Raw genomic sequence first — 25994 nt, 5'->3', positions numbered from 1 at the left:
GATGTTATCCATGACTGCTTTAAGATACTCTTTAAGAACTATAAGATTGGAATGTATAATTCAGAAAAAATGTAGGAACTTTGTACATTAGTGGCTGATGTTGGTAAGTGAAGTGACGGAGGGGGAAAGTGAAGCAAGTGTTAGTGAGTCTAGTGAGGAATAAGACGCCTGCAAAGGATGGTTTGTCTGCTGAATTTTATAGTATGTGTCGAAGTGTTTAACAATATATGAAAATGGCATAATGAGTGAGTCAATGAGAGGCGTTTTGGTGCTGATATGTAAGATAGACGTTAAAAGATTTGTGTAACTGGAGGCCAATTACATTATTGAATATGGATTATAAAATGCATGTGGAAGTGAAGGGGAATAGAATGAGAAGAATGAAAAAAGTAACTGAACAAGTAAGGGATGAGGGTCAGTTGTGTGCTGTTGTGTCTGAAAGAAGAACTACTAAGATTTTTTTTGTGACTTCATCATCATCATCATCACCATTTATTTATATAGCGCCACTGATTCTGCAGCGCTGTACAGAGAACTCATTCACATCAGTCCCTGTCCCATTGGAGCTTACAGTCTAAATTCATTAACACACACACAGACAGACAGAGAGAGAGAGAGGTAGAGACTAGGGTCAATTTGTTAGCAGCCAATTAACCTACCAGTATGTTTTTGGAGTGTAGGGGGAAACCGGAGCACCTGGAGGAAACCCACGCAAACACGGGGAGAACATACAAACTCCACTCAGATAAGGCCATGGTCAGGAATTGACCCCAGTGCTGTAAGGCAGAAGTGCTAACCACTTAGCCACCGTGTTGAACTGGGTGTCTCATGTATTTATGTTTATGGTATTAGTAAGAAAGGATTCAATATGCAAACTAAGTCAGACATTGTAGAGAAAAATGTAAAATTACTACAGAAAAATGTATTTTTCCTGTACAGCACTTTGACGCTGTGACTACCTTCACTTTAGGCAAGCACCCCACCCATATATATATATAGGTGTCTTTAATGAATGTAGCTTTCAGCCAAGCCCTACCAGCAGGTTCTATGCATATGCAACAGACAGAGGTATGTACCTATGTTATGTATTGTTAGTGTAGATACTCATCTGAATGAGGTCACCTTGTTGAGGTAGATGGGCATTCTGATTTCTATCAAAATATGCCCCAAGAACCTCAAGAACCACACCTTTCATAAAATATATACCAATCATAAACAACTTCATGATGATCACTGGTGTTTTAAATGCATATTAAAAAAATAAATTTTATAATGAATAAAAAGCCAGGCTTAGTCCTCCCCCCTCCCACCCCAAATAAAAGTTAAAGTGAAGGCTCATAGCCTGGTCTGGTTGCTGTTAATGCAGGGGATGAACTGCACAAGGTCCTTCTGCAAAACACAGCCCATTGTAAGTGGTGGTTGCTATATGTATATTGAAGGAAATAAGAAATCTGCTTATATTATTTTTAGTTGTTGATTTTAATGATTTATTTATTTTTGTTACCAAGCAACAGAGTTAGAGGATTTAATTTTTGCTCTTGAAGTAATGGTAACAGCCACAGTGCTTTTTGATGAGTCATTTTCACCAAGCGTTGTATTCAGGAAATTCTGAAGAATGAAATTAAGCGTGACCAAAATTGTACAGCTAACAAGCATGCCAATCTGTTTCAAATAACATAACTGTAAATCCAGATAAGAGAGATTATGATCTGATGATGAAGAAGAAATGGAACTGAGAACTCCAAAGCAGACTACACATGATGTACAAATAGACTCTTAAGGGCAGATTCAATTAATAAAAAATCCGCATGAGCTGCCTCTGGAACAGTTGCGAGTTACCTTGTGCAAATTTTTTTGCAGAAATAATGCTGACTTTTGCTCGCACCCCATAAAGGGAACATCGCAGACAATTGAATCTGATGTTTATTGTAACGGTCCGGAGACTGAATTGGAGTCCAGAGGCCAGAAGGAAGGCAGGACTCTAGAGGATGGTCAATGGCAGCCGGGTTCTGTACACAGCCAGGCATATAAGGCAAAGGGTTCAGACAGAGGCATAGTTAAAGACAAACTGAAGTTGGTAAACAAATAGTGGATAACTGGAGGTAGAATTCAGCGACAGGAACAGGAACTAGATTACTGGCAGAAGCACAATAATCTGGTAAGGAAGACAGGAACAGGCAAGGCTATTATAGGAAGTCAAGAGGAGGAGCTAAGACATGCTGGAACATCAGGAGATCAGTGAAAGTATGAACTAGAACACACAGCAAGGACAGGGAACCATCCAGCAGCCAGAATAGCTGAGTCAGCAGAGCAGCAGTCTCCGAAGGTAGAAGCTCTGAGTTAGAATCCCGGCACTTATCCATATAAAGTGTGAAAACACTCTTAAAACTCTTTTGGGAAGAGGCAATTCATTCACCTACAACAGAAGCCACACATTGGAGTCATACATTAATCTAAGGGTTACTTTTTACAATTGTACATGTAAAATGCTTAGTGGAGAAGGTTGCTATATCTTTTATTTACTATCCTATATTTATATAACTCCTTACATATTATGTAGTGCTTTACAGAGAATATTTAATTATTTACATTAGTCCCTGCCCCAGATCCGTCATTAATGAAGATAGAAAATCTTCTTTCGTCCAATCTATAGTTAAAAGATCGTTGGGGCAGCTGAGCTGTGCTCAGCTCCCTGCTGATACAGGATGGCAGCTCTTACTGCTGACCAGACCAGTGTAATGATCCTTTGTGCATGCCGGCTCACATATGGAACTGGAACTGAAAGCCCGGAGTTGGGCTTCCAGGACCAGATTCAAGAAGAAAAAAAAAAAAGTATCTGGCAGTATTTCTTGGAAATCGGCATCTTGAGATGGTGGTAGTTATAGGACAGCAGCAATACTTGTACCGCCGCTGTCCATGTTAAATTAGCAGCCAGGAAAAGTTTCCCCTGATAGACCCAGAGATAGCGAGTGCCGAAGAAAGCTATCATCTAGAGGGAGGATTTCTTAAATAGTGGAGAACATACAAACCACTGTGCCACCATGTTGTCTTATTGAATATTTGATTTTACTCCCTGCTCCAGAACTACCACCACTGCAGAGGATGCATTCACTATGGGGCCCAGAGGTGAGGGGGGCAATGCTTCCAATGAACATGTGTATGGGGTTGGCCCATGTGCAGGCATGGCCTGTTTGGAGCTTCACTGCACATGCGCTGGCCCCATGCATTTCAAAAGAGCATCATCAGCAATATATGTTTACAGGGAGCCACAAATTCCGTAGTGCTGAACAATCATCTTAGAGATATGGCAAACATAAATACAATAAACATAATAACATATACATGAATACAATAATAACACACACATGGATAATCATGAGCTAGCTATTACAGCTTGTATGGAAACAAATACAAATTCCATGTGTGTGAATGAGCAGAGAGCAACATGACGATAGGGTTGTACAATGGAGACAGACATGACACATGTGGTGGAGAGAACCAATCCGCAACAGCTTACATTCTAGAGCAGAGCAGAGACCATGAAAGGGTAGACCTGCATTGCCGGGCCCTCCCCCAAATTTTGTATGGGGCACGGTTACAGCTCTACAAAAGCCCCCAAAATGCACCCAAACAGCACATGGCAATAATGCTGAAAAATGTGGCTGACTGTCCTTAACATGGATGCCTATTAACAGCAGCTTATATTTTGATCCAACAAACTTAATGCTTTTTAGATTGCAAGTCTAAAGTGTGATTGAATCACTTAGAGCATAAAAACATTTGAAGCATTTTCAAGTTGGCAAATACAACAAAGACTTTCTGATCCTGAACATAAACAAAAAACAAATGTTTATAGGCAGCTAGAATAAACTGAAAATGTTCTTTACATAACACTTTTTATTTAAAATGGAACAATACACAAAAACAATGAAATGACATGTAAGATTCATCTATTCACATGTGTGAGCTTGGTACGGTGAAATACGATGTGACTCCTTGCGCCCTGCCACCTTCTATCCTCACATCTCCCTTCCACTCCGGCGTCTCACGGAGGGAGAGTAAAAAGTTGGTAAGTATGATATAATATTTAACACTTTAAGAACTGCCATGGGGAGTTTCTTAATTTGTATATTGAAATTGTGATTTATAAACGTTAGAAATGCCCTAAGTTTCTGGCAGTTAAGGAACTGATTAATATTAATTAATCACATCATAACACAGACAACCATCTTCTTATTAGAGAAAGAACAAAGGGTTCAGTGGCAGGCATTTATACAAGTGGGCCTACAGTATGAAACGGCAAACTTGATATAGATGTATAGTTAAAATAAAACAATTTCTAACACTATCACCTGCTATTGCAATGCTATGAACCCCCTACTCCCTGTTCCATGGTATTACTCCTGGGCAAACATCTATAACATTATGACTGACTGGACATTTTGTTAGTGGTGTGCAGCAGCCGTCAGGCATTGGTAATAACGTCATTCGGTAAAAGAGGAATCAGGAAAGCTCCAGCGTATGTAAACAGATCATAAAAAAATAGCTTTGCAAATTAAAGGAGAAATATACATATTTTTCATATATGAATAAACATTTATTGTTGATTGATTGTTTTTGGATGAACAGTAACATCAAAATAATAGGTTTGGCTTCTTAGCTGGACAGGTTTATATAACTACTATTATATAATCTCAGGGTACCCCATTTAATTATCTATTTTATTTATTATCATTTACTTATAAAATATAAATAATACATATTTGCCCTCCAGGAAAGGCAGATTTAAAAAAACCCATCAAAAAATACTGTCACACAGTTAAATTTTCAGGTCTGGCAGCTGCTGAAAACGGCAAGCAGTGTGTACGGCCAGCAGTAAAACAGCTCAAGCAAAATAATGCTTCATTGAGGTCTGTTATTTCCCTTGCACCTGTTACACAAGCAATTAAACAGCTCATCGCTTGCACTAGATTTATTGATTGTTTTTAGTTACTTCTTTTGCATTTGGTTAGTAAATAACTTCTTATGCCTGAAGTGATTGAATAAATATTTATTTTTTATAACCAGATAGTTTTCTCATTCAGAGCTCTATGAGATGCTTAAGCAGGTCAAGCTGATAGCAAAACATTTTTAGTACCTTTATAGCTATAACAGGCAGGCATAGTTGCACACACTATTTGAAAGGGTTTTAAACTTAGAGAGTTGTTTATTTCTATTCAGCTGGGATACTACAGAAATTTGCTCTGCTCTCTGCATTGGAGGCAGCTGAGATCCTGAGATAGCAGTAATAGAAGAAGTGTTGAAGCAATACGACTACCGCTGCGATATTTATTAAATAGGCTTCCCCAAACAAAACAATGGGAAGGGGTTTCGCTGGCAAAAGATGGCGAATTATACCATCACGGTTATAGTTGGAGGTAAATCTTTCTTATATAAGGAGAAGCAAGAAAAAACCCTGTCTTTTGGCTCTTTAATAAATAGGTTCCTTAATTTACTTGATTTCTTTAAAGTTTACACCCTTTAGGTTTTGAATTTGTTTTTCTTCTGTTATCCACTAGGGGGCTTAAGGAATGTATTTGAGGAACACTGGCTCACTTCTACAAATGTTGTGGGCTTCATACAGCATTGAATAAAATATGCATTGTTTCATGCTGTGGAAGTGACTGACCAGGCTTATTAACATTCAAGTGGGTTTTTGTTGCTTTTGGACTTGATCTGTTGTTGTACTACTGGCATAAAAAATGGGGAAATATAATATACCCATTGTAGTCAGTATGAGCCACTAAAGATACATTCATGTACACATCCTGTGTGCCAAAACAAATGGTTAAATGTAATTAAATGTCATTTATAAATAATGTAACTTGCAGTGCACTAAGCATTTAAGAATTGTTTATACACAAGTTAATCCGTGCATGATACTCATGCATTCTAGTCAAATCAAGCTACTTAAGGTGTTAAAAAGGTTCTTGTCATGCATTTGGGGCTAGGCCAGGCCTCCTCAGGGGAAGAGCGTTACTTCCCGACGTAAGTGCCCTTTTTTAACGTGGTTTTGTCCACATTTCACCACCTCATCATTTTTCTCCATCACCTCATCCTTCATCTTTATCACCACATCTATCCAGATGTCTATTCAGACACAGGGATCTCTCTCAGCGGTCCTGAGTATCACACTCCTCTCGCTCTGTCACCCCCGGCAACCACCAACCACTCCCCACTGTCACCCCCGACAACCACCAACCACTCCCAAATGTCACTTCTCCTTCAAGAAATATATATATATTTTTTTAAAATCCTTATAAACACTTTTAACAATTAACAAATTAAATTAACAAATTAAAAACATCTTAGTATACCAAATTTCAGCCCTTTCTGAGTTTTTTTTCCCACACACACTAAGAATTTAGTAGGTCAGTGTATAACTCCGCCCAGCAGGTGGCACTGCAGCAAATTTCAGCCCTTTCTGAGTTTTTTTTCCACACACACTAAGAATTTAGTAGGTCAGTGTATAACTTCGCCCAGCAGTTGGTGCTGCAGCTTGTTTTTTTTTTTGCACACACAGACACACGCCACTAGGCTTTTATATAGTAGATTTATAACAACTCATATCCATACTTGCCAATTCTCCCGGAAGGTCCGGGAGACTCCCGAAATTCGGGTCGGTCTCCCAGACTCCCGGGAGAGCTGGCATTTCTTCCGCATCCTGCAATTCCCTTGGCAAAATGATGCAATTCTCGGTTGAATTGCATCATTTTGGCCCCGCCACCCGCGACAAAACGGCATTTTACTCGTGGCACTCCCGCCCTCTAGTCACGCACCTCTCCCGAATGTCGCCTACTGAAAGTAGGCAAGTATGCTCATATCCAAGCGTATCTCATCATCATCATCCTCATCATCATAATCATTTATTTATATAGCGCCACTAATTCCGCAGCACTGTACAGAGAACTCATTCACATCAGTCCCTGCCCCATTGGAGCTTACAGTCTAAATTCCCTAATATAGACACACACTGACACATAGACACAGACAGAGAGGGAGACAGACAGACAGACAGAGAGGGTGACAGACAGAGAGGGAGAGACTAGTATCTCAAGATACATTTCAATTTGAATCTTGGTGCAAGTATGATCTGGCTAAACAGTATTTTGCTATACGTAGACACACAGACTGCTGTATACACACATGCGTATGTATAATAAAGGGTCACAGTAGAACGCATGTATTTTAAAAAATAAAAATTCTTAACAATATAACCATTTATAGAAATATTTTTACTAAACTATATTTGGTTTTTCTAACATTAAATACATAAATAAAGATACTTTCAATGCATATTGTGCATTCAATGCATTTTATAATCTATTTTAGTTGCATACAGATGTTCTGTGCTAGCTAGTGGCCGCATATATGTACTTTTTAAATCAAAGACTGTCGTGTCAGTAATCACTGTCGGTCGTCATTTACACCTGCACTATTGTGAATGCAAATGATACGGCTGAAACCATAACCCTGGATTTGAATTGGCCGCATCTGATTCAGAGCACCCTGACCGTACATTGCCTATGTTAAACCGCCCCTTCTTTCTCCCGTTCCACCTCTCAAGGCGTAGACTGTCCTAAGTGTCATTGTGCTCAGACGTGAATTGCATGCATTTGCGTTCAATGGTGTAACGTCCATTTTTGAGTATGCGCAAAGCTATTCCAAGCAAGATATTGTACGCAAATGGACACAAGTCCGAACATGAATCAGGCTCAGTATGGATATATTTAAGTGACCAAACAGACAAATAAAAGCAGAGACAATTGACTCTAAAATTACCACGCTCTCTCCCACCGTATTGGTGCACATTTTGGCACACAAAGGGGTGCAAAAATTGTCATTTCAGTATTTCAAGAGATATTTATATCCTCTTACAACTAAAGAAATACATATCAATGTAAATATATATTTATATATCTAGGAGCAGTACCAATGGGCTACATTAAAAGTGTCTGGTTTCCAAGGAAACCAAGAAAATCCCTCTGGCGCCAGTTGCAACTTTTGATAGAACATGTAATTGACTGGTGACATACAGAATGACTCATCAGTAGTGAGCAATAAATCTAAATTATTAGTGCTAATTCAACTGGTAATAAACGATTAAACAGTAGAATAATAAACAGAAAAATATAAATGATATTGGTCTTCTAAGCATGCCATTGTTAAAATATAGTAGAATTGTCTCCATATATTCATTTATTAAACTAAAGCAATAATATATGTCCAGCAATTGCACGTAGGAGCATATTATAGCTATGACGCCACCTTGTGGATTCTTTATGAACTAGAAACATGTCAGTAATGTGAATGGAGAAAAAATATCTAATCCTGCAAGTCATACACTTGTTTTGTAAAATGTTATATTTTAAATAAACAGATAAATATATTTTCTGATATGCCATTGATTCTTATATTTGACAAAGACAGTAACAAATATGACATCTCACTGCATATAAATAAGGACAAGCATGATGTTGCTCATTGTCTCTCATGCATGTTTTAAATATATTGAGGGAACATTTATGAGAAGCAAAGCACACGAAAATCTGTAATCTACAACTACCAATCAAATGTATGCCTTTCATTGTATAAACTGTGATAGAAAAATTAAAGCATATGATTGGTTGCTATGTGTTACAGCAGTTAATTGTTTCGCAGTTACCTAAGCACTAATTTTCATAAATTACCACTTATTTTGCATAAGCAATATACATGCAGTAAAATACCATGAATTTACTGAAAACACATATAGTGGGGAATTTAAATAACTGCAAAGTGCCACTGGAGCCTCGTTGTGATGTGCAGAAATGGACAATATCTGGCTATTTGGCATTTAGGCCAAGAGGCCATTGAAGATGTCCACACAGACAGACCAATAGGGTTTATCAATTTTCATCAAACGGTATTGGGAATTGTGATTGTTTTAGGGACCTCACATGCTGCAGTATACTGCCAGTTGATGTACAGTATGTGCCTAACTTTAGACTGCAATATCTGAGACAGCGTATATCAGAGGAAAAATAATCCATGAAAATTCTATTATAATATTAATTTCTGTCTGTGGCAAATATCCAAAGTTGGCTTTAAAATGTCATTATTATGTAGATAATAATAAGGTTATGGAGTTTCTAACTGTTTCCATGTTAAAAGCATAACGATCTAAGCCTGAGAGCAAAGAACTCTGAAATTCATTACCCAGCTTTACTTATGTTTAATATAAAGTCTTATACATTGAGAGCCAACTGGCATTTTTTCACCACTGTCTGCATATATTTGGCTCCTGCAGTAGCTGACAGGTTGCAGACGTGTTTTGGATCATGTGGAACACATGTGCTGAGCCAGGAAATATGTGTAAGCAGGGTGGTGTGAGGTGAAGAGTGTGCCTGGCTTCCTCTGCCCCAGGGAACCTGTTACACTGTTCTCTATTCTGTGCAAAATTACATTGTGACACACAACTTTCCACTAATCTCAGCTTAAAAAACTATTTTCTTAGCACACCCTGCAGTGAGCAAGCAATACTTATTGTGTAGTGTTGTGAAAGCTTATATACTTAATGTGACTGGATCACATATAAATAACTTATTGTAGAAATGTATTTCAATCAGAGGTGCAGGCACCAATATATAATTTGTAATGCACTTATTGTGTTACATTGGGATGTGTTTTTTATGGAAATGTCATTATTTGGGTTTGTAACTTTGCTAGAGAAAGTCTGTTTGCTGAAAGCAGGAAATGCTAAGTAAGTCTTTATGTGAAGTGACAAACACCTGTTTTGCCTGTATACCCAGCAGGGGGCCGCTGCCTGGCAGTCTGGCGTTGCTGCATCTCAGATAATGCAAGGCAACAACAGACAGGGTGGCTTAGGCAGTCCATCCTGTCACAGATTTCTGGTGGCAAGTGGTGGGATAACTCCAGGTGGCTTTTCGTGCAACAGTTAGGAGAGCCGAGTTATTCAGGAGAGGAATATCTGCAGCCAGGAGAATGCAAAGAATGTCTAACTACAGTAAAATGTCCAAGGCGGACCTTGAGATACTATGCCAAGCGAAGAAGTTAGAAATTCCTTATACAGCGACAAGGAGCAAAATGAAAAATGCACTGAAGGCCTGGAATGCACAGAACGGGTCAGCAGATGAGTAAGCTGACAGTGACCAGGAGGAGACGGTATTGCCAATCCTGTGAACAGTAAACTGCTGCACCCAGATTGGGTTCTTCACTTTACCAAATTTGATGACACTGTTGGAGATATTGATGGACATTTGCAGGTGTTTGAAATATCTTGTAGCTTCCATGACTTGCCCAAACAGGAGTGGGCAAAATATCTGTTTCCCACGCTACAAGATTGCGCAGTGGAAGCTTATCGTGGAGTGGACTCAAAGGACTGTGCAGACTACAATGTGATAAAACGGGCCCTACCGAAGCATTATGTTATTAGCCCGGAGACCTACCCGCAGAAGTTTCAGGACTTGGCTAAAAGCACCCATATCAGCTAAAAGGATTTGCCAACCAGTTGCGGCAGTTGGCAATAAGATGGATTAATTGGATGTCCTGCGAAGTCCTGGGAAGATTAAGTGTACTTAATTTGAAGAGAGCAGTTTCACCGCCGTTGCGTACCAGAAGTGAAGGAGTGGGTATTGGACCGTTGCGCAGCAACTCTGGAAAAAGTGGCCTAGTTGGCGGATCAGTATGTGGCTGTCAGGCCACACTGGCAAAAGAGTCAGGTTAACAGCTGACCCCAAAGGACTGTACAATCAGGGGGACACTCCTATTTTACTTACCCCCAAAAGCAAGTACCTAACCCTTGGGGTACCACTCGCCAGCCACCGCCCCGCCCTGTTCCTGGGAGTTATCAGAGACCATCGGAGCCCAGGCTGGAGAGGAAGAGCTAGAACTGTAGGAAAACTGGTCCCCTGCAGATGGACTGTCCCATAGCCGCAGCACTGCAGACTCATGTCCCTAATCCGAATTCTGGGGCCTGGCTGACTTGCCAAACTGGCGAAGGTGAGCCATTAGAGACTGTTTCCACCCCTGTCAGCCCAAGTATGGCGTTTCTGAAGGTGACTCAGCGGAGAGAATCACTTGTTTGTCCAAAAGACCCCCCCAAAAACATGTGGGGGAACCTGCAGCCGGTGCAAGTGGAACCCCTGCAGGGAGAAGGGTTGAGAGACTCAAGGGCATCCATAACTGTAGTGAGCCCCCATCTTATTGATCCTGCTGCAGTATTGCAGGGTCGCACTGCCAAAGTTACCGTGGTAGATGGACTAGAGAAGGAAGTGCCTGTAGCAAGGGTGTATCTGGACTGGGGAGATGGCCAAGAGTTGCGATATGTTGCTGTTATGGATGGCCTCCCAACTCATGTGATCTTGGGCAAAAATTTTGGGGGTGGAATTGTGACTGCATTTCTCAACTCTATTAACCGGAGCCAAGCTGCTAAATTACAGTCTTCAGGATCTACACCTGCACAATCCAGCCCAGAGGAAAAGTCCACAGCTGCTAGACAACAGCCATCACCAGCAACCACAGCTTCAGCCAGCCCAGAGGAAAAGACCACATCTGCCATTTCTTCAGGATACAGCCAGCCCTTTGCCTCTGGAACGACTACATCCCCTAGCAACGCAGAGGATCTTATCACTTGTCAGTCTGATCTTGTGGGGGTGTCCGGTGATGCTCCTGTCCCTAGTAGTATGCCAGTTCCAGTGGTGAGTATAGCAGACCACAGTGACCCCCCTTTGACTGACCCCACTTTGACTGACCCTAGTAACCCCAACCTAGACCCCCCTGCAGCGTATCCTGACTTAGACGATAGTGAGGGCTGCAGGGAAGAGCTCAGGGCAGCTCAGCTCTCTGATCTTTCACTGGAAGGCATGAGGCGCCAGGCTGGCGACAGCCTTCCAGCGATGGAGGTGGGGAGTGTGACCTGACATAAAGGGTTGTTGTACTGTGTAGCTAGGAAGGTAGATGGGGATAGACCAGTCCGGAAACAAGTTCAACTGGTGGTACCACGGGGCTTTCGCATGCTACTGATGTCAGTTGCCCACGAAATCCCTATGGCGGGACACCAGGGAAGAGACGGGACACTGAAGCGCCTAACACAGAACTTTTTCTGACTGTCACATGACGTCCGGGCCTACTGTAAGTCCTTGGATGTGTGTCAGCGTCTTGGACACCCCAGTGCTCGTGCTCCCCTCAGGTCCTGGCCAATAGTTGGGGAACCTTTTTAGTGAGTGGCTGTGGATATAGTAGGTCCTCTGCCTGTGCCCAGTAGATCAGGGAACAGATACATCCTCACCGTGGTTGACTACGTCACCCGGTATCTAGAGGCTGTAGCTCTGTCCTCCATTACTGAGGAAAATGTAGTGGACGCGCTGCTAGAAGTAAATAGCAGAGAAGAATTCCCTAGTGAGATCCCAACCGATCAAGGGACACAGTTCATAAGTGAACTGGTCCAGTGTCTCTGAGCAAAGTGCAGAGTGCGGCAACTCCATACTGAAAAAGACTGTCTAAAGTTGAAACGCGTTGGTATAAAGCAGGTACACCTGTGGAGTCCCACTTTAGGAATGGCAGTGGCAGCCCGGGTGCTAGCTTCTTGTTTTGGATGCCTATTACCTCTTTTCATCTGGTATGAGTTTACTCCTACAGTGTGTGGATTTATATTTGTTTTTATCAGTTTGATATTATATAAAAAATGTGAGTTTATATTTTTTCACTCACGAGTCATTTAATGCATATGTACGGAATTACACTATGCGTGTCTTTTTCTCCTGTTTCTCCCTATATGATGATCGCTTTGACTACATATGTGAGCTTACAATATACTTGATCTATAGGAGAAGATTAACTGGAGAATTTCCTATAAATCTTATATATATATATATATATAGAGGCGGCAGGCTGGAGAGTCACACTTAACTATATATTGGTTTGGAAAAAAGCGATGGATGAACTGACTCATTAGACCCTGTTTGTTACTGGAGTATAAAACTGGAAGAGACTTCCGATATATGGGCTAGATAAGTCATATTCTTATTATATTATCCAGTGAATTGATTAATTACATAACATATTTATGTCCGTTGAAAGGAAGCGCTAGACTATTCCTCCATCTTTTGATATTATTGGTTTACTTCCCCACTATTGATGTCTGGCTTACAGGTCTATAATTCCCTGGTTATGATCTCGTCCCCTTTTTAAACAACGCCACCACTTCTGCTATTCGCCAATCCCTTGGTACTGAGCCTGACGAGATTGAATCTCTGAAAATTAAGAATAGCGGTTTAGCTATTTCTGAGTTTAGCTCCATAAGGACCCTTGGGTGTATGCCATCTGGACCTGAAGCTTTATTTATCTTAATATTCTTCAGTCGCCTTTGGACTTCTTCCTCTGACAACCAGGTATTAATTAATGGTATGGTTTAATTTCCATTTTTATGTATTATTTCTACCATTTGTTCCTCTCTAGTAAATACTTAAGAAAAAAAAGTGTTTAATACCTCTGCTTTTTCCTTAGTATCATTTATCAATTCACCCATCTCACTTCTTAGAGGTCCTATATTATCTTTTTTTTAATCCTTTTGCCATTTATATACTTTTTGGGGTTTGGCTTACTTTCTTTTGCAACTTGCTTTTCATTTTCTAATGTAGCCAATCTAATTTATTTTTTGCATGTTTTATTACATTCTTTATACCTATGGAAGGACTCCTCTGACCCTTCAGACTTAAACAATTTAAATGCACGCTTCTTCCTTTGCATTTCTTCCCTTACCTTTTGATTTAGCCACATTGGTTTAGACTTAATTCTTTTACATTTGTTTCCCATAGGAATGAACTTATACGTGTATGTTTCCAATTATGACAAAGACTTTATTGTACAAAATGACGCATCACAGTATGGACTGGAAGCAGTTCTTAGCCAGGTGGGGCCAGATGGGCAGGAACACCCTGTGGCATATTTGAGCAGAAAACTGCTAAATCGGGAGGTGGGGTATGCCACAATTGAAAAGGAATGTTTGTCCATTGTTTGGGCAGTGAAAAAACTTCAACCTTATTTGTATGGATGACATTTTACTGTGGTGACTGATCATAATCATTTAAAGTGGCTACAACACACCTCAGGGGAAAATGGCAGATTGCTGCGCTGGAGCCTTGCCCTCCAAATTTATGGCTTTCACATAATTCACAAGCAAGGAAAGGCTCACAGCAATACAGATGGACTGTTTCGGCAGGAAGAGCCTGATCCACCAGGTCACCCCTGGTAACCCTAAGAGACTGCGGACCAGGAGCCAAATCGTGGGGGCATGTCACACTGGTTGCCTGCATGGACAAAGGGGGGGGGAGTGGGACTGGATCATTTATAACGAAAGGAACGGTGGCAAAGTAAGTCTAGCTGGTTCCCAGCAATAACATACAGGGTGGCATTTGCGGTTCATCCTGTCAAACTTAATGTACTATGCTGAAGTGAAGCCACTAATAGCATGTAAATAGCATGTGTGGCATGGAAAAAAGGAAATACTTTGCATCCAGCCATTGTCAGATTGGTGCATAAAGGGCCCACAGGCAATCCAGTAGTAGGGCCCACGTAATAGCATATGTAGTAGCTGAGCGGCGCCACACCGCTGAATAAAGCATGGTCAGTCAGTAGATGGCGTGTGGGCAAGACCACTTAACAACTTGAGACATTATAGGCACCAACAGTGGCTTTACAGGCAACTATAACATGTTTCAATGATAAGATTTAATTTTTTTCATTGATTTATATATACTAGATATAGAATTACTGTGGATAGATATTTCAGCCATGTATCCACAGTCCAGAGTAATTGTATATTCAGTACATATAAATGAGTAATAAAAAATAAAATCTAGTAATAATTTCCATGTCATGAAAAAAGTCTGGACATTTGAGGGCTCAGTGCCCAACGTTATTAGAACCTATGAATTGTTCCCTAGCGCTCACATAACCAACCTATCCGAGCTGCTGTACAATGAGTCTGGTTACAGGGAAGTCCTGCTTTTTCCGCGTGACTGTGTTTGTGGATCACCATCTGGTGCTGGCTCTGGTAGATTCGGGTAGTGAACTGTCCTTGGTTTCCAGCTCCATATTACCAGAGAAACTGACGCATAATCTGCCCAAAGTGAAGGTACTCTGTGTCCATTGGACTGCCGAGGAATATGACAGCACTCTTTTGCCTGTTACTGTGAATGGACAGACAGTAACAGTGGTAGCGGCCGTTGCCCCAAAGCTGTCATACCCTTTAATCCTGGGCAGAGCCTTTTCGCTGTTCAAGCAGACCCTCCAGGAGACATGTCGGCAATTGAAGCACCAGCCGAAAGTCCAGCCTTGATGGAGGAGTTTGAGGGAACAGAAAATGGAAAGTGCCATGATCTACCACGAAACATGAACCAGACAGAAAATACACCTCCTAAGAAGCTGGAGCATAGACAAAGGAGAGCTGCACACGTGCCAACGCAGAACCAGTTCCTGGTATCGTTCGTTGGCGAGACCTCGGGTATATTTAATAAATCAACCTATTTCCTACGAAACCTTAAATAGTTAGCATTCACTAGAAATAGCTCTCCTCCTACCCAATCTCAGCTACACATTCAATTAATTGCACCCAAACCACCCCAGCATCAAATGAATAGTCCCATCATCCCACCCTTAATGGGTCCGCCATAAGCCCACTATTAAATTAAAAATCTCCAGTCTTCACCCCTCAAATAAATTAAAAGCTCCCACTTTTAACCTACTACTAAAATTAATATTTCACACCCCATCCACATCACAAACCCCCCCACACATCAAAATCCCCCCCACACACTTATATTGAAAGTCCCTCTAAGCCTATGTTTACAAAGGAACTATTGTACTTATACATTAAATTCCCTCACTTACATTAAAAGTGCATGAGAACCCCCCCTTCCCGCTCACATTCTCACATTCTCACACTCACCCTCTTCATCTAGTGCTGTATCTTGTGTCCTCCTGCTGTACACATGAGACATGTGGGCAGTGGGAGAGAAACGGGCTGGGACACAGCAAAGGGGATAAAGGTGCGGGGATATACTGCATGGGAGAGAGGGGCAGGGACACACAGCAGGGGAGAGATGGCTGTGAACAGTGCAGACATAAACAATCTGCACACAAGCTGCAAAGTGGTTGGTCCCGGGGTTGGGGTTCAGCCACGTCAAGCATACAGTGCCGCAGTCTGTGAGGGGGGTTTCCAGGCACTAGAAAACCCCCTCTCGGTTTACCTATGAGAATGTACTAAATAAATGATAGCTAATCTGATTGGTTGCTATAGGCAACATCTCTACTTCTTCAAACCCGCAGCTTGATAAATTTACCCCTAGATCTCTATTCTTAAGTTACTCATATTACAATGCATGCACACATTCAGCATAACCTCATGACCGACATATTATGTAGTCTAATTTACAAATATACAAAAGTATGCCCACTATATACAGTTCCATTCCAGTATATAAGATGTATCCTCATCTACACAGCTCCATGCACAAATAACTAAATTGTGCACACATATACATTTGGCATATTATATATATATGTGTGTGTGTGTGTGTGGACATCATAGACGTTCAATTATTTTGAAATTGTAAGTGCATTTTATATGATTTTTACCATATAAAATTCAATTTTCATCTGATCAATTGAATGTTGCCACCAGAACCTACATCCCTCCATTTGGACAATAAGGATACCATGTCTTAAATCACCTCTATTGCAAGTTTTTTTCCTTCTCTCCAGCGGTCTACATATTACTTAAAATAGGAGATTATATCTAACAATCCCCTGATATGAAGAATTGTGTCATTAGATGGAGGGGGGTATTAAGAAGTGCCCTACTCCCACAAAGTTTGCATACTGTGGATTATAAAGAAAATGCTGAAATTGGAAGATGATGATATGATGGAGGACAGACGTATACTGAATGCTTATTATGGTTATAGAGCTGAAATAAAATAGGACTGTATGATTCAACACAAAAACAATTTGGTTTCTAACCTGCAAGCACATTTGAGGACAATCAGGGCAGGAGTTAATCTAATTTGATTGACCACCTTGCTTTGTCCAGGTGTTACAGCAGGCACATCTGTGCTCTATTGAAAGGAAAAGTCTTTCGCACTGAAAGCTGAATACAGGATCTTAGGATCTAAACAAAGTCTGTGGATTTACATCTGCTAATGCTATCAGCCATTGATTTAGGTTAACTATATAAGTTAAGGTTTTTGTGAAACATTGGTATTGAAATATTTTAGTATTGTCAATTAACAGGAAGTTATGAGGGGCTCAAAGCAACTTCAAAGATACTAGCTGTCATCACCCCTCACACAGAGCCTATGTATTTATATAGACAATATAAAACTGCAAAGCAAACTTCTTCGCATTTCATGTTTGAAGATATGTGCCAATCTAAACCTGGGGACAGAAGCTACATAAGGTGTGTTAGGTACACCTTATGTAATAGCTGTACAGGGAAACCATCTCTTGGACATGTGACATAATAATCACATATAATATGTTGATATGCAATTATATGGCAAATTATGATCTGTTTATTAAATGGTGAATTGAGTATCTATAATGTGTCAGAGAAAAGATATGACAGGTATAAGTATTTTGGACTATTTCGGAACAGACCCAGGTGCGGATTTCCTTCACATATTAGTATATACTCTGCCCCTCTGAGCAGCATCCAAGTTGAACATGTTTAAAATCCCTGAATGCTATGGGACATTGCCATTTTTGGGGAATCAAGTGATAGCTGTCAATTTCATTCTGCCATACCCCGGTATACAAATTATACGATCTACACAAGTGCTCCGTTTTCTGCATTTCTATCCCTTTATTTTATGTTATCGCATTTATTTTGCATTATTATATGTTTTTTTGTTATAGCCAATGTCCTGTACCATTTTATACTAAATCTAACATTTTATACATTTGTCCTTGTTAAGAGTAATATGTCCAAAGTCTTCTAAGAAGATAAGTATTGTTTTCTATGTTAACCCTTTGAATGCTAAGGTATACAGTGTTATCCCTTTGATTGCTTGACTGTGTTAACCCTTCAATTGCTTAACCGTGTTAACTCTTTGAATACCAGACTATGAAGTGTTAGACCTTTAGGCTAACAAAGAGCATAGAGTTTGCCAGTGTGTACATTTGTGCAAAGAGTTTTAGTGTCCTATTGCCCTAGTATTATTATTATTATCATTTATTTGTTAGGCGCCACAAGATTTCCGCAGCACCATACACAAAGCAAACAGTAGACTATACAGGGTGAGACAGTACAGAACAATAAACAAAAATACCAATACTTCAGAAACTCCAGGCAGGTTAATGCAGAAGAGGCGTAGTAGAAGAACAGGTGTGGAGACAAGAGGGAAGAAGTTTGAAAAGGATTCTGTAGGGGAAAGGGAGCCAGTGTAATGCAAGGCAGAGAGGAGAGGCAGAGGAGGAGCGGCATGAAAGGAAGATGAGTCTAGCAGCCGCATTGAGTATAGAGCGGAGGGGTGCGAGGTGGGAGTGGGGGAGACCAGTAAGGAGGAGGTTGCAGTAATCAAGGCGGGAGATGATGAGTGCGTGTATGATAGTTTTGGTGGCATCCTGAGAGAGGAAGAGACGGATGCGGGCAATGTTGCAGAGTTGGACACTCGCCTAGTACAAGTGTATGTCGAGGTTAGAGACATTCTTTGGAGTGTGTTTCATCTACATCTGTAACATTTGTGATAAGTGAGGGCAAGATTGAGTGGTAAATTTGAAATTCTCTTTTTATTGGTTTTAAAGAAGAGAAAACAACAACAAAAAGGACATTGAACATATAAACGATTACATAAATTAAGACATCACAATATAAATGATAACATCAGCTTAACTTATCAGAATAAAAATTGGTTAGATATATTAGTCGAAACAGGCATCCTATGTGCATAACTATGAACAATAACGATATTATAATGGAATGTATAGGAATCATGAACATCCCTAAACAAGAGAAAAAATCCTATGGGGTAATAGGGGCTAAGGGATATGGGATAGTGAAGGAATGGTAGTTGTTTACTCCAGGGTATTAACCAGGTTATGTCAATGAGGGTGAGATCCCCGGTTAAAGGACGAATACATATACGGGAAGGGGGAATGGGGAGTGGAGGACCTCTACAACAGGGAAAACAAGCATGTTTACCAAAGATCAGAAATCACCAGTGGTCAACAATCGGAAGGGTAGGACTTGTGTAGTCTTAGCTCAACTGCCTAAGAAGATACCACGTGGTAAATTCAAACAGTTTGAAAATATTCTGTTGAACAGGGAAATCCTGTTTTAACCCTTGTAGTAATATCCAAGTGTGTTTGTGACATTTACACTGGCATTTTTTGAAACACCCCTGCTATATCTTGAACCACAAACTGAACAATGATATCTTCAGATATATCACCTCACATCACCATTGAAAAGTGAATTCCCTAAGTTTCAGGGAAAGAACAAATAGTGTCCACCCCTTGGGGAGACACATATACAGACAACTATGTACTAGAGAAGCGTTTTGGATATTCCAATTAGGAACATTATCCTCATACAGACTTAATGAAAGTTTCTATATGACAGACCAAGATATATATATATAGATAAGTGGTCGAAGTGAGGGTGTATATTTATCTCCTACTGCCTTCATTTTAAAACTATCAAATTCCATTCGCTTACATTTTACATACCGACATGTGTAACCCATCAAATCTGCCTTTTTATGCACTTATTTTTAAGTATATGTTTTTAATAGAATTTTACTTATGTTTATGTTTAAAACATTATTATTATTGTTTCATTTTGATTATTACTATATTATTAATGTAAATGTAGCCTAGACATAATTAGAGACACAAGCAATAGATCAAGCAGGTCTCATTTATTAGGGAGCAAGTGGGAATTGCACTTACAGAATAAAGTATAATTCACATGTGATCACTAGGGTGTTATCCACCAACAATATTAGAACCAGACCAACTGATATGGCGTTCTTAGACTACGTTAAGTTGTGTTTTTTCAGATGTGTACTGAAGGCTGCATATGACTCCCTTCCCCTGAAAATAACATTCTTCATTCTCAGGCACTATTACATACATTCTGAATTATTTAGTTTTTTTGTACGAACTATAACCTATGAAGCCTTGTACTCACCTGGAGCAAGTACATTAAATATTTTTTAAACAAGGGTTGTATTGTGCCTGTAAGGGCTCTATGGAATAAGGTAATTATTTGGGCATGTGAGCGGCTAACTTAATGATGTCTTCTAGTGATGCATTTTACCCTTCATCATAAATGTAATACTCAAGACTCGAGAAAGGATCATGACCAATAACATAAGGGATGAGAAAGACACCATATAAGTTGCTCCCTCATACAGCACGAACGGTAAGTGCTCCTTGGTTTACTAATGTTTCTTTTACCTGAACGCAGAGTGCGGTATAAGAAAAGTTTGTATTTCACCAAAATAAGTATATTTACATGTGTTCTTACACTTCATTCACAGTCCACTCCAATGACTGGTGGCAACGAATAGGGTTAGTTTTTAAGTTAAAGGTTATTTCACTTGTGAAGGTTTTTACGTATTTAGAATACTAAAAAATAAATTAAAATAATGCTTGTTTTTATTAAATATACACTCTACCTTACTGGTTTCTTATTAAAGAGACAATTCCCATCGTACATTTGGTTTGCTGAATGAGTGGATGACCACATCTGTGAACAGATTGACCTCAAAAATACAGGATCAAACTGAAGAAAACAACAATTGGGTCAATGACACATGGGTACCACTTTAAATGAGGTCCTAACTGATCTGCATGTTTTATACATATTTATGTAACACAAGATGATTTTATTCAATATACTAATTGTACAAAATTGCAAGAAACCATCGTATTATATGAGATATTTTTATAGTGTAAACGTATGATTTTATAGCATTACAAGGATATGGTTGTATAACATCTTATGATAGACCTACATAAAGCAGAGTAATTATAGATCAAGTGTAATAAATAGTTTTTCATGTGATTTTCATTGATTTCTTTTAATGTCTGTACACCCCTCAGATATCTGCCTACACTGCTGAAGTATGTTCACACTTCCACATTTGCCTGACATCGTTCAATCTCTGATCGTAATTTTTAGGAAGTTTATAAAACCAAATCAACAGATGCAATGTATTTTGGTACGATAAAATATGATTGTGGGAGCGTACACACTCTTGCCATAACTGATCAAATTGTGTGATAATTGCATAGGCGTGTACCCAGCTTAACACTAATTATTTCTGGAATGCATAGCAAGCATGACAGTCAGTGATTTTTCAAGTACAGAAAATCTAAATAGTTATTTAGGTGTGATAAGGTTTCATGAACACTTAAATAGGACCTTTGTTTTTTATGAAAAATGTGGTCAAATAGCATCACTTAAAATACACAAAATACACAAAATACAGTAAAACCCATATCTGAAAACAGTTTGCATGTTGTGTTTAAATAGTCTGCTCAAGAAGCATAACAGAAAGGCAAAATGGGATCATTGGTTATTTTGGTTGTGTGCGTGAATAGCTCTCTGGAAACAGGTGAGTGTCCTCATTTCTTAAAAACTAGAATATATATACTGTATTGTATGCAAAATATATTTGCCATGTTTTGCAAACCACAACTCATTGAGATGCTCTGCCTAAAGTGTAGAACTACTACTGAGCAATATAGGACATTGTCTCACATTTGGAGCCTTGCTGCATGAAATACCTCTTATAAAAACTGACCCTGAAGTGACAACAAATACACACCTTAAACGGGTTTTCAATATCCAGTCTACTTTAATAAATACGTCTGTAGATGTGCTTCGCCAACTTCTACTAAATACATTGCTTATTGCTTTACCCTGTCACCTGTGTTTGTATACATTTTTGTATCATACCGTGTCTTGGTTCTGTTTTCTGTATATGTAATGTACGGTGCTGCAGACCCTTTGTGGCGCCTTATAAGTCAAAAATAATAATAATAATAATAATAATAATAATAATAATGCCATAAATAATGCTATCTAATACAATTGTATCCACACAGCCATTTATGTCATATATAGGAACAATACCATATGCCCTATCCAAATCTCCCTAGTAGATATAAAGTCCTTGGTTCAAAACAGAATTATCCAAAATTTGAATTAGGGCATATATAAACAGATGATGTAAATGTTGTCTGAAGGTGGAAGGCCGTGAAGTCATGTTGTCTTATACTCAAGTATGTGGAACATAAGCCAGCGATCACCTATTCCCTACTGGGTAAAGATTTAGCAGTAACACCGACACAATTCATGGGGATTATGACATGAACAAATCATTAGGAACAAAATCATTAGGAACAAAAATAAAAGTATTTTTGTAATTTAATCATAAAGCCATATTAATTAAAATACAATGGACCTGATTCATTAAGGAAAGTAAAGCCCAAAAAAAAAAATCACAACTTTGCACCTTGGCAAAACCATGTTGCAGGGGGAGGTAAGTTTTAAAATGTGATGGCAACTTTATAGTTGGTGTAGGACATGTTCTAGATCAACATTAAATTTCAGTGTACAAATAAAGCTATCAAGTATTTGTGTACTACATGAAAAAACAGTCAGTATTTATCTTATGTGCAAAATAATAAAATAATTTAGACCCCTTGCATTGTAACATTGTTTTGTCCAGGTGATAACTCATTTTTATAGCTTTCCTTTCCTTAATGAATCAGGCCCAATATCTATACAATGACTATAAGTATCATCAACTGTTTCCTCTATTATAGTAATATTGATGTTTCCATTGAAACAAATCAAAACCAGTAAAAATAGATCCAACCTTCCCTGCACAGCAGAAAAAAATCAATTATGCATCATTCAAAATAGAATCAGGATTGTTCTTAGATCATACTATATTTAATTATACCAGTGTTCTATTTATTATTATGATACTACACTTAAGATATCATGTTGTGTTTTATGTACAGTATTTAATCTAAATATCAAGATTCCCAAACTAGGTGTCAGCGTTGTGATATCCTCACAACTACAGTTATTGTGTTACTTCTTCTCCTCCTGACTATATTCAGCTTTCTGGTGAATTATAAAGAATTTGCAAATTGCTTTCACATGACAATGGTCTCTTCCGCTGGAAATACTTTAAATGATGCATTTCATTAAGAAAATGTAATGGTGAGCCAACAATTAAATACACATTATTATGTACAAAATTGTAATATAAAAAGTGTCAGTAGTGTTGTGAAAAGAAAAAAAAGCTAATTGGCTTACTATTTTGTTCTTGCATTTTATATTACGCCTGTGTAACTGCAGTGTGTGTATTTGTGTGTGTGTTATGTAATTACCAGCAGTGAGACATATTTTTACTTCTTATTGAATTGAATTATCGGACAATTTTGCAACAATCTGTTTTCTTAAGACACTTCAAGTATATAAATGAATGACTTACCTTTTCCAGTTTGACAGGACAAGCAGTGGTCACTGACATGGTGTACCTGGTGGTTAGTTTCTGCCCCTCTAACCGGTTCCCCAAACATCTGTCACTTAATCCTGTAAACGAAGCAGATTTTTCCACCACAGCGTCCTGAAAACTTTTACCCTCTGGACTGAAAAGAGTGGGTGTCTTTGTCAGAGAGGGTTTGCATACCTCCACTTTCCACCACATCTTTTCCTCTCCTATACTGGAACATTGATCCATCACATTCCAACAGCTGAAAACATAACTGTGACTGGAGGAGGGACTGGAGTTATTGGCTGAAACATGCTGGCTTGTCACTGGGACATCAGATTTGTAGCTTGCATTTTCTCTCAGCTGGTTACACAGACCTGTCCCCTGATTGTGATGATAAGTTGTATCGCTGGCTTTGGCAAGGTCCAGTGTGAATCCTTGGGCAGCAGTTGGGTTTCTCTTTGTGCCATTGCTCATTGCTGTGCAGATGTTTAAACATGACACTCTGTTCTGGGCAGAACTGCCTGCCTCTGTCTTTAGCTTAGTGCAGGCAGGCTGTGTTACTTCTCTGACAGGGGAATCTAGCCTCCCAGTGTCACATGCTCTTCTGCTTGTAGCTAAGAAAGTTTCCTCTGCCAAGCCACACGCCTTCTGTGAATGCTCAGCAGATTTGCTTGGTGACTTCAGCTGGATATAGAGGAAGGAAGTTTTCATCTGTTGCTGCTCTGCCATTTCCTCACCGTGAACTTGTCAAGAGACAGTTGTATATCCTACTATGGAAAAGTACCGAACCTTTCCCGAGACCACCCTGAAATCATCATCTTCTGCATACCACATACCTAGACCAATAAGCAACATTTGTTAAGCTGTTATGTTGAATATGAATAACTCTATCAGTATTAGCTAATGACTATTTGAGACTAAATATGAAATTATCATTCTGTTTTTTTTAATCTAAGCTGTATTTGAATTAAAAGATTTACTAAATGTATAGCTTTGTCTTTTGTACTTCCTTCTGTGTTTTAAAATCTGTACTACCACTCACAGCTAAGTAGCCCCTTCCCTTGTGTGGTGCTCCATGTAGTTGGTTTTCACAGGGTTCTGTGGTTTGTTTCAAATCCCTGGCCAAAAACCCAGGGCTCTGTGATGCAGTGATGGGGATGTGTGAGCGGGAGAACTAATCAGACTATCCGGGAGATTGTGGCTAAGGTCGATCATGCTGCTCACACATCCCATCCACAGCCATTTTAAAGTGATAATTATAAACGTTCACCACTTTAGATGTTATTGCAGCTTTAACCAGGGCTTTGGGGGTGATTCAATTACCTGACAGGTTCCATAGTAGCCTTGTGTGTTATGTTTCTGTGCAAATTACAGTAATGATATAATCGCTTATATTGGCTCGCATATCTATGAGGTGCAGGCAAGAATGAGCAAAGACCGTTACCTACGCATCATGTGGAAACATGTAAGGCATACTTGCCTACTTTTGGCAACTTGTATCTGGGAGAGGGGTGTGTCTAGAGGGCGGGAGGGGGTGGGGCGGGGCCAAACACATCATTTTGGCCCCGCCCCAGCAACAAATATGCTGTTTTGTCGCAGGAGCGGGGCCAAAATGACACAATTCACCGCAAATCGCGTCTTTTTAGCCTCGCAATTGCGGGATGCGGGAGACCGACCCGAATTTCGGGAGTCTACCGGACATCCCGGGAAAGTTGGCAAGTATGATGTATGGCGCTGCGGATGCCTTGTGGCGCCTTATAAATAAATATTAATAATATGATGTAAGGCTACTATGTAATCATGTGGCTAGTTGAATCGGCTCCTTTGGGTCATATAAGCAGATTTATGAATACAACTCAGTTAATTGTGACAAGCACATTGGATATAGTTGTGTCACCAGAGCTGCTTTGTGTTGTATCTGAAGGCAGAAGAAATAAAACCCAACTATGTGATAGAAAGGCCTTGGTGAGAAACACAGAAAGAAGCCAGAGATAAAGCAATGTATTTAGTATAATAAATGTAATAACACTGTCTGAACATGAGAATATAATTGAATAGAATAGTTTAATAAGAATATAATTAGAACACCATGAGGCCTAGCATGCTCTAATTAGAGTAAAATAAAACGTTTCAGGTAAATGTAAAGCACCATGAATTGAGCAAACCAAACACTGGTCACGCTACAAATAACATCATCCCCATAGTGTATATACAAATATACGTGAGTAAATGCCCCAGCATATAGGTAATGATTTGGAAAGCGTTTCTGTCAATCTTGACTGAAACTCAGATGTAATACTATGATATTATATGGAGAACCTGGCATGTACTACTTTCTACTCTCTATATTCCAATCCTCAACAGCCATTTATCAGTGGCATCTCTCTTTATGAATATTCTCACTACACTTTTTCTTTCTCTGTCTTGTTTCTT

The 25994-nt window shown here is 39.4% G+C and overlaps 1 protein-coding gene and 1 long non-coding RNA gene across 2 annotated transcripts in view; one reads left to right on the top strand and one right to left on the bottom strand.

Annotated features, from left to right (window-relative positions):
• The window catches only part of PSD3 (pleckstrin and Sec7 domain containing 3), a 444956-nt gene that overhangs the window by 346853 nt on the left and 72109 nt on the right, over positions 1–25994 (bottom strand). The window contains exon 2 of the mRNA XM_075204582.1: positions 23559–24397. Within this exon, the coding sequence (XP_075060683.1) occupies positions 23559–24290 (732 nt within the window). The 5' untranslated portion in view covers positions 24291–24397. The remainder of the gene's footprint in view (positions 1–23558; positions 24398–25994) is intronic.
• On the top strand, positions 2245–23638 carry LOC142145639 (uncharacterized). Its single transcript, XR_012689883.1, has 3 exons — positions 2245–2326; positions 20347–20464; positions 23568–23638. It is a non-coding gene; the product is annotated as an uncharacterized LOC142145639 (long non-coding RNA).

Source organism: Mixophyes fleayi, chromosome 1 (assembly GCF_038048845.1).
Source record: "Mixophyes fleayi isolate aMixFle1 chromosome 1, aMixFle1.hap1, whole genome shotgun sequence".
In the NCBI taxonomy this organism is placed as follows: domain Eukaryota; kingdom Metazoa; phylum Chordata; class Amphibia; order Anura; family Limnodynastidae; genus Mixophyes; species Mixophyes fleayi.
Note: the sequence above shows the minus strand (reverse complement) of the source record. Positions and strands in the feature narration are given on the sequence as shown.